Source organism: Danio rerio, chromosome 6 (genome assembly GCF_049306965.1).
Source record: "Danio rerio strain Tuebingen ecotype United States chromosome 6, GRCz12tu, whole genome shotgun sequence".
NCBI classification, from domain to species: Eukaryota; Metazoa; Chordata; class Actinopteri; order Cypriniformes; family Danionidae; genus Danio; species Danio rerio.
The window spans coordinates 39719733-39741031 of NC_133181.1; the positions used below are offsets into that span (position 1 = coordinate 39719733).

General features: G+C 35.7%; 1 protein-coding gene across 11 annotated transcripts in view; it reads left to right on the plus strand.

Moving 5' to 3' along the window:
• The window catches only part of negr1 (neuronal growth regulator 1), a 349508-nt gene that overhangs the window by 218922 nt on the left and 109287 nt on the right, over positions 1-21299 (plus strand). The window contains exon 8 of one of the 11 annotated variants that reach the window (XM_009302511.4): positions 1176-5768. The exons of 9 other annotated variants lie outside the window; for them this stretch is intronic. In XM_009302511.4, the coding sequence (XP_009300786.1) occupies positions 1176-1276 (101 nt within the window). In that variant the 3' untranslated portion in view covers positions 1277-5768. 11 annotated transcript variants of the gene reach the window in all.

The following is a 21299-nucleotide window of genomic DNA, read 5'->3' on the forward strand; positions in this document are numbered from 1 at the left end:
CTGTGTTATATAGTTTGGAAATATGCAATTTATGATGTCAGTTTTTGCTGTCATGCTGTCAGTTTTGACAACAAACAGAAATAGTGAAGAGGAGGAGGTGTTTGTTAGGTTGTAAATACTCTCCCCAAACCTGTTTCCTAATCTTTCTGAATGAAATGCCTACTTTACTACATCCAATCAGCTCACAGTAAAAAAAACAAGCCACACCCACTGTTTTTAGCGTGCTATATAGTATGAAAGTATGTAATTTAGGCCGCAGCTTCAGATTACGTGATTTTGGGGTATTGGGGGTGGCTAACATACCTAACCACACCTCTCCTATTGACAACAAACAGAAATAGTGAGGAGGAAGACTAATCTGTTAGGTTGTAAATACTCTCCCCAAACCCTTTTCCCAATCTTTACAAAGGAAATGCCTACTTTACTACACCCAGTCAGCTCACAGTTGAAAGAATCAAGCCACGCCCACTGTTTTCTCTTTAAATATTTTGTTTTTCTATAGGCACTGTGTCACAATATGAAAAAAAATGGTTGCAGCTTCCGGTGGACTTCAATAAACATTAACTAATACAGACTCATTGTAAAGTGCTACCTAAATATTTATTTGACTATTACAAATAATTCTTTTTCTTTTACTGCATTTGCCATTTGTTTCTTATTTTTAACAACAAAGATAACCTAAAAACCTTTAAATAACTTCTGTATATTGTGATATGTCATTATCATGAACAATAACTAATTAAGTAGTTTTATTAAATATCATACTGCATAGCAGCTTCTTCAACCACCCCAAACAAACTACTGTAGAAGCATTGAGTTTCTGTGTACATTGCTCAATACAAAACACTTATTGTCATGATAGATAAAACAGACCTGAGGAGTTCCATGCACCAGGAGGTAAAGACACGGCAGAGAAAGCTGTATAATCATAACGTCTTTGAGACAAACAGATGTACCCTCTTATTTGAAACTACCCAGCTTGTTTTTAAAACAAGGCATCATATTGAAGGACTCCTTCAGGCATCCGAGTCTTGATTTGAGAGTGTGAAGGGAGGCAGCGTGAGCTCCGCTTGCACGAAAGGCGAGGAGGTACTGCTTGACTGAGACTATGACTGTCTGCCAGGAGAGAGAGCGAATCTGCTAATCAGCATGTGTCTCTGCTCTGTTGTTTACAGCATCCAACCCCGCTATGTATGGAAGTACAGGAGGCGCTGAAGTCCTGCTGGCCTGCTGGTACCTGATCCTGGCTCTCTCTTCTCTCGTCACCGTTTACTAGCCCTGGGGACGGCCATACACAATGACTGTAAAGAACCCTTTTGAGCATTTACAGATCCTTTGACATTGCTGATGGCTGGATCCAATCTGGTACAGTGTGTTTGGAAAGCGGCGAGGGATTTTAATCAGCATTGCTTATGTTGGGATGGTAATTTTCTTCTGTGGTATATGTCATCATGTAAATACATGCGGTTATAGGGGTTTTGTTTTCCGTTCTTCTCTTATTTCCTTTTTTTTTTGTGTGTGTGAATCAGCACACATTGTCCCCCTTTCGAACGCTCTCAAATTAGCTGAAATCACACTTTGGGAAAGCGAGGGTGTGTGACATTAGTGTCTTTGTTAGTGGAAAAGAAGAGACCGCCCTAGTGTGCCACCTTGCTCTCCATCCTGGTACATCATTCACGTACTTATAAAGCGCGAAAGGGGTTTGAATAACATGCTTTTTAGACTGTGCTCATTAAAATCCATTGAACCAGGATACACTGTTTAAGATTTCACAAAGGGAGAGATATTGAAATTGATATCAGACGTAATACAGTCAAAGGTGAAGCGAACAATTGAAGAGCAGCTTTAGTTTAATACGCTACAGTAAAAAAAAAAGAAATGATTATTCATTTTTTTTGGACCAAATCTACAGCCATACCTCAATGATTTGAAACTCTAGGCTATAGACTCCAATTATGCAGAGGAAGATGGTACGCCTTTCTAGGCTGATTTAATTGCTTGTACAATCCTAGGTTGTACTCTGGATATGTAAAACTATGAGGCAAACTGACATTCTGTAACGTTATTTGTGACTGATGCAGTGGGTAAAAGGTTATAAAACAACAAAGCGGAGTCACAAAGCCGTTCCTTTTGCCCTGGAGGTCTTTAAAACGAGAGCTATATTGTGGAATACAAAAGAATAGGGAAATATTTAGTGTTGCGTTTGATGTTATATTGAAGAAGATATGAAATAATAATAGCACATAAAGGCATTATGCAGTTGGCAGCGTGAATAATAATAATGTAACAGGCAAATCCAAAGTCCAAAGTTGAGGGAAGACAGCCAGAACTGGCTCATATTTCATTTCAAATGACGAAATTATGGACAGTGTCTAATGGTACTTATCTGACGATCCTCCATATCATTTGTTTTCCTTCATTTTATAGATTATGCTGTATGGTTGTGATCATTTGAACTGGATTTTATAATGTATTAACATATTACCTGCTTTGCTTCTGTCAGTGTGAAATAGTTTCGAACAGGGAAGCAGAAAAAAAAAAAAAGATTATGCACTTCCCTTGTTGGGACAATACGAAACTTTCAAGTGTGGATCCAAACATGTGAATGAATATTATTTGAAAATACGTATGCAGTATGGCATAGTTTACAATGTTGTCTTTCATTTTAGATGCCACAACTGTTGTTGATTCTTGTCAAACGAGTAGAAGTTGGAGAAAAAAAAAGAAAAAAAACAAAGCATTTGTAATCAAATAATCTACTTTTATCTCAGAGGGTGTGAACCAGTCATACGGTATAATAGAAAACGAGTCACGTGTGTGTATATTCGAAGAGAGTAGAACTCATTTTATCTTATCGGTAGAGCCAGTGTCTAGGTTTAGTTTAACCTCTACCCTAGTTCCCACACACTTGTTGTATACTACGATGTGCAGAAATTATAAATGTGCTGCATGTCAAATTAATATGTATGTTAAGGTGGCCACTTACCATAAATCGATAATTTGAGAACAAAACCCGTTTCGAGGCTGCTTTGACTTAATGAGATGTGTTCCACTCTACTGATGATCACTAGGCCTGCCTGTTTGAGCAGTGATGAAATGCTCTTCTCATGTGAAAATCATCACAGAATTGTTTCTGCTCGGTGTGCAATATTGGGTCCTTTCCCATAACGGACTTTGTTTGGTTAACGCTTGACGAGTTTACGTTCTTTTCTGCGTATTATTTGTTTGCACAAATACATTTTAAATGACACGAGAAGTCATCAGTGGACATTTTTAACAGATATTGTAAGGTATGACATAAACGTCCTTTCGCTTATTACGAATCTGAAAGCCTCAAAGATCAAACCGGAGGATGTTTAAATATTCATTGCTGTGTTAAAACCGAGGCCTGGCTCTTGTCATGTAAAAAAGTAACACTGCACTTGCTTATCATCACCACGAACTTACATAATCGCAGATTAACAGCAGTAGCTTTGAACAGTAAATACACCGCAATTCATTTCAACATGAAATAACATTTCGAGTCCACCCTAGAAGCAAGTACTGTATAAAATGTGCCTTTAAAAGTATTAATTGATATGATCTGTTGCCATTTCATGTCTAAGCCTCGCGTTTGCCATTCATATCTACCATACGGTACAGCTTTCATTGTCGCGCAGTATTTCTGGCTCATATTTAATTATTTAAGTCGAAACGAACAGCTAATAAAAAGGGCATTTTTTTTAAACGTCTGACAGTTTTGAGTTCTGTAAAGATATAAAGGTAGCACATGCTCTTTAATAAATATTGTGAATAAATCATCAACAAAGAGCTCATTAAAGCATCATTAAAGCCCCGTAAGTGGATATCAAGATAAGAACAGCAGACAAGACGCATTCATGCATGCATAATTCTCCTGAAAGTTACAGCCTTTCAAGAAACAGTCTGTAAATAACAGGCAAATGTGCTGCAGATTTTTCCCTCTGAACGTCTAATGACTTGATAATCACATTCCTGGACATGCATTAATATTCAATGACTATTCAATGGCTCACATCATGCAAGCGCTAATTCGAAGAATTGTGACAGATATACAGTGCATGGTGCTGCTAGTCATGAAAACTCAATTTTATTTTTAGTTTTTTACGAATGGGTTCAAATTGCTGCAGGCAACTTGGTGAGTTTTAACCCAAGGAGACCCCTGGAGTTTCAACATCTTCCTGGATCACTCGCCAGTTTTTTGATTTGACTTTTTTCTTTCCTTCCAAAATGAATCCTCCCCAAAAAGTAGATGTATCAGCGCACAAATACAGCCCAAAACATTTAAGATACTTCATCTCCTATCTGGAGCTGGGCTGCTGGCGAGACAGAATGAGGGTGGTAGGCGGTATTTCAATGATTAAAAACCTGTCAGCTCCATCTCTGTCTTGGCTGGACTCTTTTGAAAGTCGGTTTGAGAGTGCTGTGTGTGCGGTCAGGGGAGGCGATTCTTCTGACCTGGCAGTTAATAAAATTCTTCCTGTGCCTTTGTCAGTTTCTGGAGGATTTTTTTTTTTGCGGAGAGCTGGAGGCTGCTGCATTAACCAGCTGCGAGCGCTCACTCTCCCAGCAGCCTGACAGTAATCTACATAAACCTCTGTCCTTTTCAAAACGCTTGCCAGTAATTGCAGTTTTGCAGTATTCTAATTGACTCCACGGAGCACCGTAAAGAACAAAAACCTATAATCCTTCCCGAAAGCCCGTTTCGCTGTTGTGTTAAACCTTCGAATGATACGAAAGTGATGACAAACGAACCGGACGCCATGACTGTACTTAGCCTGTAGAAGCACTCGCGGTCGGGATAATAAAGTCGCTGCCGTTGTTTTGTTTTCCTCGCCATCAAGTGTTTGTCAGCCTCCCTCGCTCATTATTTTCACTGAGCTGGAAAATAAGTTAGCCAAGCACTGATGCAGTGGTTTTGATAATGCTAAGGTTTTTAACAGAGCCGTCTTTTGCTGAGCTCTGTGTCTCGGCGTTTACGTAAATAAAAAAGAAAAAAGCAAGGGATCAAATTTCAAACTCAAGTCCAGGGTTTTATGAACACGCTCTCTTATTCACTGTTATGTCTCATTAGATGTCGGTTGGCCTGGTAATTTGTTGCTAGCTGTTTTGAATGGCATGGACTATTTTTGTGTTGGCACCGTTCATATCTTGAGCAGTTATTTTGTGAAGTGGAATAAGTCCACCAGTGAAACCACCCGTCTGCTACTGAGTAATTGAGCACAGAGGACACCCGCCAGATTGATTCAAATTTTACTAATGCTTTTTTTTTGGGAAACATTTGGTGAGCTTTGGTTACTTCTTTTTTTTTTTGTATATACATGTTTGTTTGATTCTTTTGGTACTTTTTCATTTGGTTTCGTTCAATTTGGTGACAAAGTATACAATGGACATTGTAACCATCTCGGGTTGGCTGTACTTTTATTTCCTAAACTCTTGAAGCTGAAATTTCTGTGATGAGAAATTTGAAATGGTCATCTTTACTTACATGTGTATGGAGATACTTTAGCCACCAGGGATATAGTTGTATATTTTAGGCTCTAGATCACTGGAATGACATATATGGCTTTAAGTGGCATTGATATATATTGATATTTGTCAAGAAAAAAAAAAGAATCATATACTTTAATTACTTTAAAGCTTACATTGTGTATAGCACGTATGCAAGTTCATTTTCATCATGTTTGATGTAATTTTGTAGCAGTGGTTTGATACTAATAAAGTTGGAAGTTGGTGATGGAACTGTGAAATGTGCTTTACATGATATGTTTGTTTGTTTGTTTGTTTGTTTTTTAAATACTGTACCTGAAATAACGTTCTGCATATAATATAATTAACCAAGAACACAAGCTGGTCTGTTTCACAGCGTATGAAATAAACATGAATACGTCTAAACTCATTTTCAGTTGATAAATCTACAGACTCTTATGCTAAAATAATACTTCCCACACAAGTGGACAATGTTGATCTGGAATAAAATGAAAACAATTAATATGTGAGGCTAATTGTTATTTTTTATTTATTTATTTTTTTTTTTTTTTTTCTTAAATGTACTGGCAAGTGAAAACAATGTGTACATCAAGTAACTACTTAGCTTATCTACTTATTGAAATCTTTATGGAGAACATATGCATATCTTTAACATAGGTAGCAGTGGGGGAAATAAGTGTTCTAAAGGTGTTGTTGACTTGAGATTTTCACCAGATGTTAATAATAACCAAAGAAATACATAAATGAAAAGAAAACAAATTTCTTTAGATTACAAATGAAGTTATGTGAAATCAAATAAAATTACACAGGAAAAAAGTATTGAACACCTGAAGACAAGGAGGTGTAGAAAGCCCAGACAACGTCTGAAATCTCTCTGTAGTTCTTCAGCAACTCTCTGCCCTTATTTATTGTAAATTAACATCAGCTGCTTCAGTCCAACATCTCCATTAGCAGGATGATAACCAGGGCGGACAATTCAGCAAGACAATGATCCAATATACACAGTCAAGAAAACTCTTAAATGCTTCCAGAGAAGGAAAATCAAGCTGTAGAATGGCCCAGCCAATCATCTGACTTGAATCCAATAGAAAATACACATTAGAGATCTGATTTGATAGACGACACCCAGATGAAGATTTTTACACTCTGTTTGAAGTCTGAAAGACTCACATCTGAGCAATTAATGTGTCTTCATTCTACATAAAAAAAGATCTTTTTAAGGCGTATTTTTCCACCTTGGTTTCATCATTATCATCCTGGCAATGTATATCGATGGGCAGAGGGTTGCTAAATAACTTCTTTCAGCTGCTGTCTGGGCTTTCACTGCCTTTCTACACCTCCCTTTATTCATGTGTTCAATACTTTTTCCCTGTTACATTTCATTTTATTACACATAAATTCATTTGTAAACTAATTTGATTTGTTTTCCCCCTTATTTATTTTTCCCCAGTTTCTGTTTAATGGGGAGAAGATTTTTCAACACATTTCTGAACATAATGGTTTTAATTACTCATTTCTAATAACTGGTTTATTTTATCTTTGCCATGATGACAGTAAATAATATTTTACTAGAGATTTTTCAAGGCACTTCTATACAGATTAAAGTGACATTTAAAGACTTATTAGGTTAATTAGGCAGAATAGGGTAATTGGGCAATTTATTGTATATCGATGGTTTGTTCTGTAGACTATCAAAAAAATTTGCTTAAAGGGGCTAATAATTTAGACCTTAAAATGTAAATTAAAAACTGCTTTTATCCTAGCCAAAATAAAACAAATAAGACTTTCTCTAGAAGAAAAAAATATTATCAGACATACTGTGAAGATGTCCTTGCTCTGTTAAACATCATTTGGCAAATATTTAAAAAAGAAAAATAAATCAAAGGGGGTCTAATAATTCTGATCTAATAATAATAATATTTATATATATATATATATATATATATATATATATATATATATATATATATATATATATATATATATATATATATATATATATATATATATATATATTTATATATATATATATATATATACGTACGTACGTATGTATGTATGTATATATATATATATATATATATATATATATATATATATATATATATATATATATATTCATTAATTGCACTCTAATCGTATGTCCATTTTTCACATTAAACTATAAAAAATTTAAAAATAAATTCTCTTAAAAATAAAAAACTCTTTTTTTTTACACAAGACAGTACATTATGATCTACTTGTACTTTTTCTTTTATCATTTAGAATCTTGGCATTGCCATCGTAGAAGATGATCAAAAGATACATCTTACAACATGCTTGCATAATATTATATACAAGTATATTAAAATATTGTGTAATAAAAAGCTACACTCTGCATCAGTTAGAGCTAAAAGATTTCTTTCCAAACATATAACCAGCCAGAAACATATTCATCGCTGCAGTAATAATACTTTGCTCAATTTACGTCTTGGTTTCACAATTTTATTCTTTTGGGATTAGTTACATAACAACATCACATGATTAGTATGCATGAAACTGGTTATAGCATGTATTAATATCACAACATTATATGCTGCATGCATACAATCATATACAGCATTACTTAAGCTGTCGGATTCAAATTATGGAAACCACACTAAGTACAACATACATACGACATAGATATATTGTACAACATACAATTATTCAAAGTGATTTACATGAAACATAAAATATGCAATTATTATATTAAAACTGCTTTCAAAATAAAGCAGCAACTGATGTCCTTAAATCTGTAGTGTGTTGATGAGCAGCAGCTATAGTATGTGAGAAATAAAAATATATACATACAGAAGAATTGCAAAGGCTGTATAAAGGTGATGTTTTATTTCAAACAATTGATTAAAATAAAGTGGGTTGATCTCAATGTGCTGTAGGTTTTAGTCGTTTTGAAAGGCGTTATACTATTAATATGTAATTAATAAACAATCAGTATTATTAAAGATAATCAGTATTATTTTTGGCCAGAATAAATAGAATAGAAAAAAGAACAACAGATTTTTTTATTCATTGCTGTTTATGTCAAGGTAAAGGAAAACTAGAGAAGACAAAATAATGATGGTTAGGGCAAACTTTACACACTTCTGTGACTCTATAAGGAAAAACATGCCAGTTTTTTCAGTCTGCTTGTGTTTTACATGAATTTTAGTTGTATAAAAGTGTGCCACTAAGCTGCTGCTTCACTGTATTGTCTCTAAGGAATCTTCAACAAATTTAGTGAGTTTAGTGATTAAAAATATGAGTTCATTCATGAAGAACAACACATGCCATCTATACTGTACGTCAGAGCACACGCACACTTGATCAGAATGCTGATAAGGTGTTTTCATGCCTTTTTAAGCTGTTAATTTTGCATATGTTGCATATTTTATTATAATAAGGCTTAATTATGAGTTGAATCCCTTTAATTTGATTGAAGTGTTGTTTGAAAGTGAAGGTGTGTTTAAAAATGTAGTAACAATACTGCCTAAATTGCAATACGGCAAAAATACTGATGTTGATTTTAAGTGCATTATAGATTTTATACTGTAACTAGTATTGTTATAATCCAACAGTTAAAACTGTGAGTTAGAGGTGCAATAATAAATCAATATAGATGAATAAATAAGTGGTATGATATAAAGTACCACAAAAAATAAGTTGCACAAAAACTATCGATCTACTGTATATAAATATTTTTAAGGTGCCTCTGGTTTGACTCTTCATGTAATAGTAATAATCAACAGCACATTCTCATCTACTCATCATAATGTCTACATGTGCTCTCTAACATGAATGTGCGATTTCTGTATATACATTTTTCAAAGGGAGAGTTAACCCAAAAATGGAATTTCTGCCATTGTTTCCTCAATCTGTATGTTGTGCAGGACAAGCAGACAGAGGTAGCTCCAAATGCAGCTTTATTTAGAATGGTCAGGCAGGCAGGGCTTGAAAAGCAGCATCTACAGTGTAGTAGAGAGTCCAAGAGCAAAATCCAGAGGCAGAAGTTCAGGGCAGTCGGCAGAGAATCAAAACACAAAACAATCCAAGGTCAAAAAAACACAGGAAACAAGGAAAACCGGTTTGAATTGAATGTAACAGCTAGACAATACTTAAAATGTGTGTGAAACAAAGGTGTACTGTATATAGAGTTCGGGTAAGCAGTAACGATGAGTTTCAGCTGTGTGTGTCTCCAGATGACTGTCGGAGGTGATGAGCTGTGGCAGGAGTGATTGGTGCAATGACTTCTGGGATTTGTAGTTCGACAGGAATGTAGGAAGTAATCTCCAGCACAAAAACACTGCTGGCGATCACAACACATTTCTTTCAAATCTGTTTGAGTCTTCTGTTGAACACAACATAGTATAGTATAGTATAGTATAGTATAGTATAGTATAGTATAGTATAGAACACAGTACAGATATACTAAAGAATAGTGGAGAAAAGCGTCCGCTGACTCGCATAGTATGTTTTTGTCAATAGTATGGATGTCAATGGCTGCCTTTTCCAACATTCTTCAGAATATCTTGTAGTTTTCAACAGAAGAAAGGAATTACACAAGTTTATAACCACTCAAGTGTAAATAAATGGTGAAGAAATTTTCGTTTTTGGCCAAATAATCAACGCTAATCCAAAATAATATATATGTATTTTCATTAAGTGTTTTAAAAGTATTTCAAAAGTCTTTCATTAGCTTTGTATCCATCCAAATATGCAAATTATACAGTCACACTTTACAATAAGGTTTCATTGATTGTATGAATGTATTTACTAACATGAACTAATTAAAAACACTACTAGTACACCATTTATTAATCACAGTTCAACATAGTTACATTATTAAAATCCTAATGCTTGTTAGTAAGGGTTGGAGGACAATGGAGGGGAGTTGCTAAGTGATTTTCAAAAATTGAATTTATTTTATTAAACCCTTAGAATTACCATATTTTATCCATAACCTACAGAATAAAAGAAGTAATAGTTACATTAAAAAAACGACACGCAAATAAAGAGCCATCAGCCTTTCCTTTTTTGTTTTTCCATTGCATTGCGCCCCCTGGGGTGATTACGTTATATTAAAGACACATTGATAGCGTCAGTTGTAGCAGATTGATTTCATGGCACCAGGTTAAACTTTCTGACACCTTTACGACACTCGCATACATTAAAAGAAAGGCCACGACTGATTATGGAGGATGGTCTCTGAGTGGCATTCTCCAAAATTAAACCAAGAATAGATATGGGCCTATTGATGTGTGTGCACTGTTCTGTGCTAGGTTTGCATATGTCTAACCACCTTAGAGGATGTTTGGGGTCACGAGTCACTGTGATTGTTGTTTTACGGGTCACGGGCTGAAAAGTTTGGGAACATTAATACACTAAATTTCAATACACTAAATGTTAATACATCTTAATACACTAAAATATAACATGATTAACAATGAACAACTGTATTTTCATTAATGTTAACTAACATGAACAACTTCTGTAATAAATGTGTTGTTCGATGTTTTTTATGCATTAACTATGTAAAATGGAATATGAAATGCAATAGACACACAGCGGCTTTTGGAGGTGTGAGACGCTTAGTGAAGTTTAATTATAAACCAATTTCGAGAGAAGCACGTGCTTGTGATTGTCCACAGCCGGTCCTGCATTAGCTAACATATGTTTCACCAATCAGACGATTCCTAACTTACTATAATAAACCTGAGTTTCTTTCCTCAGTATCTATAGCTTGAAGCCCCCCTTCCACCCATGCTCCTCCCTCCTTTTTCTAGATTAGGTGACACGGCAGCCCAGTGGTTAACACTGTTGACTCACAGCAAGAATGTCACTGGGTCCTTCCCACAGTCTAAAAACACGCGATATACTGCAAGTAATTTGAACATACCAAAGTAGCACTTTAGACAAGCTCTTGGTAAGCATTATACTGTAGCTATCTCTGTAATCTGTCATTAGCCATTAGCAAGTCTGGGAGTTTATCGAGATCTACCTGAGATCAAACTTCCCTCTCGCCCTGCAAATGGGAGGGAGCCCAGGGCTTAAGGATCTTATAAGCTCAGGGCTCTCTCCCAAGGCAGCATGACAAACAAGCTTCATTATCAATCATCAGCTAAGTGTGAACTCTTGAAAGACAGTTCTGAAGGTAATTATACCAAACCACTTTGCACAAGGAGACAGTGCAAAGAAAAAAAATAAATGTCCCCAATAATAAAAGCATTAAGATACGATTTAGTTTATGCAAGTGTATTAGTTTAGAGTGGCAATCCCAAAATAAAGACATTCACATTTGGCATCTTATGCAGGCACAAGTTTATTTTTCTCTATGTGCAACCGGAACAATGCTGGTAAAAGCAAACTGACGCATGCGCGCAGAAAACCATTCAACCAGAAAAACGCACTCCTGTGCGCATTTTGTGCAGAGGTGTCGACACGCAGCGAGTCTTACAAATGGACTAATTGCAGTTTCACAAACTAATTTCGAGAGGAGCATGTGATATGATCGACTACAGCTGATCCTTATCGCTAATCATTATCAGATCGTTCCAAAATTACTACAAATATCCTGCCTAAACTTCATTCCCTATCTTTGTTTTTGGAACAAAAACTCTATCCTCCTTAATTCTATGATCGGGCGGCTCAGTGGCTGGCACTGCTGCCTCGCAGTATGAGGGCCAAAGGTTCAAGTTCTAATTGAGCCAGTCAGTACTCTCTGCACAGTTTGCATGTTCTCTCCGTGTTCATGTGAGTTTTCCCCAGGTCTTCCGATTTCCTCCCACAGTCTAAAAACATCTACATAAGCGAATTTTAATAACAGTCACAAGCACTTAACACATATATACTGAATCAACCAGAACCACCATATTAGCCAAAGTATCAGTACAAAATGAACTGGGGGTCTCTAGAGAAATACCTGATCTTATATCCCTCCTAATGCTCATTGACCAGGCGAGAACCTTGGGCTCATCTACGAGCTCAGGGATCTCTCCTGTGACAGCATGCCAAACCTGCTATCATAGTCGAGCATTAAGTGTGAACTCTTGAAACTAAAGTGTATGTAACATGATGATAATGTTACTTTCACTAAGTATGGCTATAAAGCAGAAAGGAGGGATGAAGTGTCAGGGAGGTAAGACATCATGACATTAATTCTCACCCATGAGTCGGGTCTTAACAGATAATGCTATAAAACATATGTGTATCCTATAGAATTGTCATGATAAATATTCATGCAAAAGATTTCTTAAGTTATCTTAGCACATCACTTCAGTTGTTACATGTTTTGAAGTATTTTTTGAATTGATTTCTGTTATTTATTTAGAATAATAATTGTTTATTAACATTAATAAATACGAGTATAAATAAACTGTTATATTTATTTTAAAAAATAATGGGGGGGGGGTATAGGGTGGTTTGCCCAGGGTGCCATTTAAACTAGAACTGCCACTGGTTGTGCACATACATGAACGTCAAAATGTTCAAAATTTATGTGCATATTGGCGTTTCAATACGCACTTACTATGCAATATTCCAAAATGCGCATAAAAAATATGTGGATGGAAACATGGCTTTTGTAAGTCTCCTCCTGCAAGCAGTATTTTGCTCAGTCTAACACTCCACATTTGGTTTCTCATCAGGAACATAATGTACTGGTGAGTCTGTTGAGGTATAAAGAGTTAATCCCTGTCTATTTGAATTTCCATGTCAGTGGTGCATGTCCTGTACACCATGGATCCAAGCAGAGCCTCATGGGAAACAGCGATTCGCATGTGAGTGTGTGTATGCTGGAAACAAGCTGACCTCCCGCTGCACTAGATGAAAAACCCAAATTGCCAAAAAAGACCATTCCCCAGTGACTACATTTAGTTACATCTTGTGCGATTCATGTTTATAGAGTGCATTCTAGAGCGAAGAAACCTTTCACCTTTAGTGCTGAAAAACACGTTGTGTAAGCGTGGCGGCGAAGTGAATCATAGCCGGAGTTTTAGTGTGGAAATGATTTAGCAGTTGGAGTCTGTCAGCCTCCTCCCACATCCCCATGACAGATGTCCACGCTGCAGCATATTTATCTTTCATTTGGAGATCAGGCCAGGTCATTTTCAATGGCCCTCTTAAAGCCTCAGTTAATGGCCCACATCATAGCGCTCTTTCAACTTCAAGAAAACGCTGCACTGAATAAAGAACACCAGTTAGATGAGTAGCAATGCCGCAGTGTTTTTGTTTATTTATTTCTCTCCATGTGTTTTAATTCTTGATATGATGTTTTAATCTTTGCATCCAGTAAATGTAAAAAGAAATACTACTCGATAGTCCACTAGGGTTGATTTTTAAACTGAAAGAACAGCATTAGCAAAATCTTATTGCGGGATTTCCTGCATAAGATGATTTCTCAAATGAAATGTGATTATTATTTAAACAAACTAAAAATGCTGCAATGGATAAAGAACAACAGTTAGACTTATACTGATTTGTTTTTTATTTTATTTTAATTCCTTATCTCAATTTTTGAAAACATGTTTCATTAAACCACAGGTGTCAAACTTAGTTCCAAAAGGGCCGCAGCTCTGCACAGTTTAGTTCCAACCCTAAATAAACACACCTGAACTAATTGAAACCTACAGGTAAGTGTGTTGGAGCAGGGTTGGAACTAAACTGTGCAGGGCTTCGGTCCTCCAGAAATTGAGTTTGACACCCCTGCAATAAACTATGATTTAAAAAAAGAAGTATATTACGCAGTATGTCACAGTTTGTTGCAAGAAAGCGGACCCAGTTGCAGCAATAAGCGAAAAGGTGTTTATTGACAGAATTAGGCACAAGTAGACAGACAATTAAGGGGATGACAAGGTCCAAACAGCAGGGGGAGTACACAGGGAACCAGCGATAGGTACAAGATGGCAGCAGAATCAACAGCCAGGCAGGAGTAGGAGCAACAGTGGTCAAAACCAGAGTTAGCCACATTAACTTCAGACTGGCAGGCCAATGAAGTCAGGACTGGAAAAGTATAAGACAGGACAGCAAACAGACAACAATAAATATACAATAAAATAACAAAACTAACTAAATCTAAAAAAAAAAAAAAAATTGAAATCAAATATAAATCCTGAAAGAAAACTAGACTGACTAGGCAAAATGGATAATACAGAAAAAAACTTAAATAAAGACTCGTAGAATGTAAAAAGACAATTAATAATCAACTACTAATACAAGACTGGGATGGCTGTGGCTAGATTGGATATGGTTGTGGCCTTAAGTTAAGGAGAATTATTACTATAATTTATTAAATTTCCCAATTATTGTATTTTATTAACGCCTCCATCCCAAACCTAAACCTAACCGTCACAGTAATGTAAAAACAGTAGTTGTACTGAGTATTATTTATGCTATCTATTAAATTACCCAATAAATTGTATTTTTTTTAACGCCTACCCCAACCCTAAACCCAACCGTGACAGTACTGTAAAAATATTAATTGTTGTTATACAGTGTCATAAAAATGGTGATATAATTGATGTACATATTGCACTTTTGGCTGAGCGCATATCTTATCTAGACTTTACCGACTGGGATTGAGAGAAAAATCAAACAAAAATAGTTATAAGGATAAAAGCAAGACAAAGATTAGCACACAAAATTCCTAAACACTAGGAACAAACAAAAGAAAGTAGTAGCCACAAACAAACAATAAATAAATAAACAAGAGAACTAGAAGCACTGGCAAGACAAAACGTTATGTAAGGATACAAGGCTAGGATACAAGATAAGCTCACATGGAACAAACTAGCAAAGAAATGAGAATGCATAGCACAATATATAGAACCAAGCACCTGAGAGACAGGAGGAAACAAAATAAGAGGGTGGGGTAACTGAAAACAGGCAGGAAAGACAAAAGGAGCACATGGCCAACACAAATTAAGGCAAAGCCATAAGCACAGGACAAACAGGGAAACATTAAAAGTGCTGAATATAAGTTTTTGACTTTTCTTATTCTAAAGCATAAAAATACCATAATATGTTTGCAGATATTTAAGAAACATGCCAAGTGTGCAATCTTGTTCATCTGAAAATCAATGCTGAGGTCAGATATTCTGCTTTGAAAATGTGTTTTCCGTGCCAGAACACTGTCATTGTTTTGGTAATTTTAACCTGCCCGATGCCACTTTAGCCAATTATATTTCAGCACCCTGGGTTTCCTTGGAGGAAAACAGAAAGGCTCTGACAGCTTGCTTGCTAAATTAATTTTGTTAATTTATTGAGTGGTAATTAATAAATATTATAATAATTATTTCCTTAATATTTAAATTAACTAAATTTTCTACAATGACTATTTGCTACATTGACCAAATAATAACGGTTAGAGGATTGTTGTGTTTAATTTCTATAGATTTTTTTTTATAGAACAGTAAAAAGTATGGACATTAGTCTTATTATTGTGAGAATGCTGCAATATCTATACAAAAATAAATATAAATATAACTTTTTTTTGTATTATGTTTGTAAATATTTTGCATGAATGTAGAAATATACTACTCACGATCCCCCTATTTAGGTAGGTTATAAAAATTTATCAGTTTAAATAATGTACATGAACTGAATCATAAAACTGAAAAGTGATCAATAGCAAAAATCAAAATCATCAGTTTAGATTAATGTTTAAATTAAGCAAGAATACTCTGATATCTATATGAAAACAAATATAAATCTAACAGAGGCCAGCTAGCCAAGTGCTGTGCATGTAAACCTCACTCCTCTGATCTCTCTGATCTCTAAAGGTGCTCTAGCAACTGACACCGGAGTCCATGGTCTTAAGCCTCGTTGTTAGAGCAACCAACTACAATGCATAGAATTGCCAGTTAGATCCTAGCTCAGACCGTGTTGGTTGCAGTAGGACTGGTGGGTTTCATAAATATAACGTTTTATGCATTATGTGTCTAAATCTTTTACATGAAAGTAGAAATATACTACTCAATATCCGGTCACACTTTTTTGATGGTCTGTTTGTTGAATTGCCAACTATGCCAACTAATTCTCATTAGATTATAAGCAGACTGTGGTGTCGGCATTAGGGTTGGACCATCAAATGGACCATCAAAATAAAGTTACTAATATCCTTCTTTTTGGGTATAGGTTATAACAGGTAATCATCAGTTTAAATTGTGTACATAAACTGAATCATAAAACTGAAATGTGATCAATAACAAGGGAGAACATGCAAACTCCACATAAAAATCGGTCCAGCCGAAACTTGAAACTGTGACCATCTTGCTGTGAGGTGACAGTGCAAACCATTGAGCCACACTATTGCCTTTTTTTTTTATTATGTGATTTCTTTTGTACATAAAAGTAGAAATATACTACTAAATATCCATCTATTTGGGAAGGTTATAACAAAACAAATCATCAATTTAAGTTGTGTTCATAAACTAAATCGGTATAAATGAATTATGATTAATAACACAGTTCAGAATCATAATTTGCATTATATAAATCAAAATGCTAAAACATCCAGAAAACACTTTGGTTACTGATGTTGCATATTAGGAAATTGGATTCAAATATTGAAGACCTGATTTGTTTACATTTGTGTAACATAGCTTGCCGGAAGGGGTGTGGCCAGGCTCTATAAATGCAGGCTATCTGTCAGATTCATTTACTCTAGCAATAGACAATCAAAATAAACTGGATTAAATGCACCGCTGGTTCATAATACAAGTGACTGTGGCTTAAACATATTGGACTAGTTATTAGCAGTAGGCAAGTACTAGTTACAGCCCTCCACATCTGCAATCAATATTAATTTATTAAATGTAGGAAAAATGTGCACGTGCTTGTGTAATTGGCTGCATTCAAAAAGCAAATGTAGTGTTTTAGTTAGTTGCCATAAACAGGCAGAAAGTGTTACGCTGCTGCTTCTCCTCGGGAGGCTGCTGGTCATGTGTGATAGTGATCTCACCCCTGTGGCTCATTTCTAATTGCCTAAACTGATGGTGTTGCAAATCAGTCTGTGTGAAAACAGTCCCCAGTCTCCCCTACAGCTCCAAACACCACTGATCCTCTGCTATATTTAAAATCAATAACCAACTGTCTTGTTTTCTGCTGTTGAGTATGAAATTGTATTCAACTCATTGCCTGCATTCAAGGAATGTGTAAATACTGTTTACGGCTTTATTTCCAAGGTTGAGAGTATTTTGTGCTTCAATTCGTGAACTCTGATGTTTCCGTAAGATTTTAATTAAAGAGAAAACTTATACCAGGAAGTTAAGTTTGACAATTGGATTCACCTCTAATCTTGAAACAAATAACACAAATAATATTATACAAATCCATGTTAATTAGCCAAAAAGTCTCCAGATGGTAAAATAGTTCATTGCTAACCTGCCAACTGAGTGTGTTGCTGTATTTACATGTCATTACAGGACATTTGGTTGTTATTATAAATCATAAATTGCATTCAAATGTGCAAATAATCAATAGTTTACTTAAATATAGAAGCTTGATGTTTTTTTGTTAATTTATTTGTTTTATTTGTTTTATGTATCTGTGAGTCTATTTGCATAATTAACACAAAATATTATTTAACAAATATATAGTTATAAAATATAACATGTTTAAAATATAATATAAAATAATAAATAATATTACAATTTATATTAGGTTAAAAAATCTTTACAAATACTGCAGAAGACCTATTGGAACCCACGTGTACCTAAGATTTTCACAAAATCATTTGAGATTGGTGAAGGAAAAATCATGGTTTGGGGTTATATTCAGTATCGGGGCGTAGAGTGGATGGCAACATCAACAGCCTGAGGTATCAAGACATTTGTGCTGCCCATTACATTACAAACCCCAGAAGAGGGTGAATTCTTCAGCAGGATAGCGCTCCTTCTCATTCTTCAGCCTCCACATCAAAGTTCCTGAAAGCAAAGAAGGTCAGGTGCTCCAGGATTGGCCAGCCCAGTCACCATGTATGAACATTATTGAGACAATGAACCATGGCATACTGCAAAAGCACGAAGTGGAATGTTATACAATGGTCAAGTCAATCACCTGACCTGAATATGATTGAGCAAGCATTTTACTTGCTGAAGACAAAACTGAAGAGAAAATGCTCGAAGAACAAACAGAAACTGAAGATAGTTGCTGTAGAGGCTTATCAGAGCACCACCAGAAATGAAACCCAGCGTCTGGTGATGTCTAGATGTTCCAGACTTCAAGGCTATAATTGACTGGAAAGAATTTGCAACCAAGTATTAAAAACTGAAAGTTTGATTTATGATTATTATTCTGTCCCATTTCTTTTGGTCCCTTAACAAGTGGGAGGCACATATGCAAACTGTTGTAATTTTAAGTGTTGACCTGATTTGGATGTAAATCCCCTTAAATTAAAGCTCTCAGTCTGCAGTTAAAGCACATCTTGTTCAATTAATTTCAAATCCATGGTGTTGGAGTAGAGAGCCAAAAAAATTTTGTCTTAAGTTTAATGTTTAAGGTTAAGTCTCTGATTTTAAAGCTATATATACTGAAACTATATATATATATATATAAATCTCTTCATCATCTCTGTACTTAGCATATGTTAACCTAATTTAGAATCTGGGTTGCACCTCAACTGTTAGTGACATAAATAAAGACAAGAATAGAACATTATGCTGATTTAACTTGGCGCAGGGAGTAAATGTGCTGGAAAGAAACCTCTTGCACTGGTTTCACAGTACAGAAGATAACGCTTCCACACAGCAGTTCGCACAGTTCTCCTCATTTCTTTGTGTTCGGGAGTCTCGTGCTCCTCTTATCTACAGCTGTCCTCCACTGGAGCTGTGATTTCTGCAGAGGACTAATAAGATTGAATTGGTGTGGAGCGGCTCCTCGTCGATCTTCTCTCATGCAGACGGAGAGGGAGAGACTGGAAGAAGAACACCTGCAAGCGGATTAATGAGGGAGAGACAAGCCTGCGCTAATTAATCCTGCTGGTCATTAGCTCCAACGCTTCACTTCATTCACATACCAAGCATTTTATATCATCTCTGTACACAGTAACTCTGAATGATCAACATACTGGCTAAAGTGAGGGCAAGGGTTGCTCTTAAAGGGACAGTTCACCAAAAAAAATGTTTTTTGTAATTTAAGGTATCATTTAACCTGCTTTATGCTCTATTTTTTCTGTTACAGTGAATTTACATTAAAAACAGTTACTAAGTCTTCTGTAGCCTTACAAGAGCTTTACAAGTAGATCAAATTTAAGTCTTTATTTAATTAACTTCTCTTCTGGTGAGCGGTTAATTCAAGAACCACTTCACTGAGACCCTCACTTCAGAACTGAATCAGAAAGAGAATCTTTTGAGACGCACTTCTGAATTAACTGGTTGTTGTGGTTCACAAATTTGCCTGAAAAGTTGATCAACGAATTGCTGAAATGATTCAGTCCATGCCATTGCCGTTTCAAGTTAATAGTTAAATGGAGGGAAAAAATTATCTGTGAACAAGGAATTATGTTTTGTTTAACAATAGGAAAAACAACAACACAATAATGCTGCTGTGATTAACATATAACTAAAAATTTGCCAACCCAGGCTAATTTTAAAAACGTACCTCTATATACAATTTTGGAGAGCACCATATACTTTCCAGGAGCCATGTTTTTTGCAGTTTTTGTTTTTGCGAATCCACCAGAGGTTGCTGTGTATGCTTTTTGAGATCTCAAATTTCTCTTGCGAGTGCCATTCGTGCCTGCTGTTCTCACGCAAATCCACCAGATGCCACTGTCAACTGACTGACTGACTGAATGACTGACTGACTAATCGAAGGACCCAACCCAGCAAACAATTTTGTGTTTAACAGATGTCTAATAGATATCCAAACATAGCAGCTTGGCTAAAACAAGGCTAAACTTGGGCTGTCAGTGAAAATCTAATAGACATTTAAGAATGGTCCAACACTAAACTAATAGTCAAATAGACATAATTTATATCATAGTCGTTTGTTTCTGTTTATTTGATGAATAGTGTAGTTTTGGGATATTCTTAAGCGTCTATTAGTTTTTCTCAGCCCAAATTTAGCCGTGTTTTAGCCAAGATGACTATGTTTAGACATCTATTATACATCTTTGAAAAACAAAAAAGGCTTGCTGGGACCATTCTTCTTCCCTAAACCGAACAAATTGTGTTTTCAAAAGCACCCGCAAACCAACTTCCCTACACCCAACCGACAGTTTTAAAAAGCAATCCAGAAAAAAAAAAGGCCTCGTCTGATTTTTATCACATTTTCAGATTTTACCATATTCTCACCCAGTTACTTACTTGTTTATTTTATTTTTTAACTTTTGTTTTTGTCTTACCCACTTTCTGAACCGTTCTTTGCCAGACTCAAACCCCGCCGTCATGGTCAACTCCTCTCTGCATCTCAAGTCCACCAATGTACATGGCAAGCTAACTGGAAAAACTGGTAACAGCAGGAAAGCCGTTCATACGGAGATAAGCGGTCAGCTGGTAAGCGTAAGAAGGAACGGCATCATACTGCCCCGTAGCATTCATTTAAAAGACCAAATGCAGCCATCAGTAGCTCTGGCTACATAGTTTGTGATCTCCAGAAGTGTATATAGGGCTACGTTTTCAAAATGAGCCTACTGTATGCTGCAATGGTTGTTGCTAAATCATTCACAGTACGGTTTCGGCCGGAAGTTAATTATAATTTATTCAATTTTTACCATTTATTGTATTTTATTAACGCCTACCCCTACCCCAACCCTAAACCCAACCATCACAGTAATG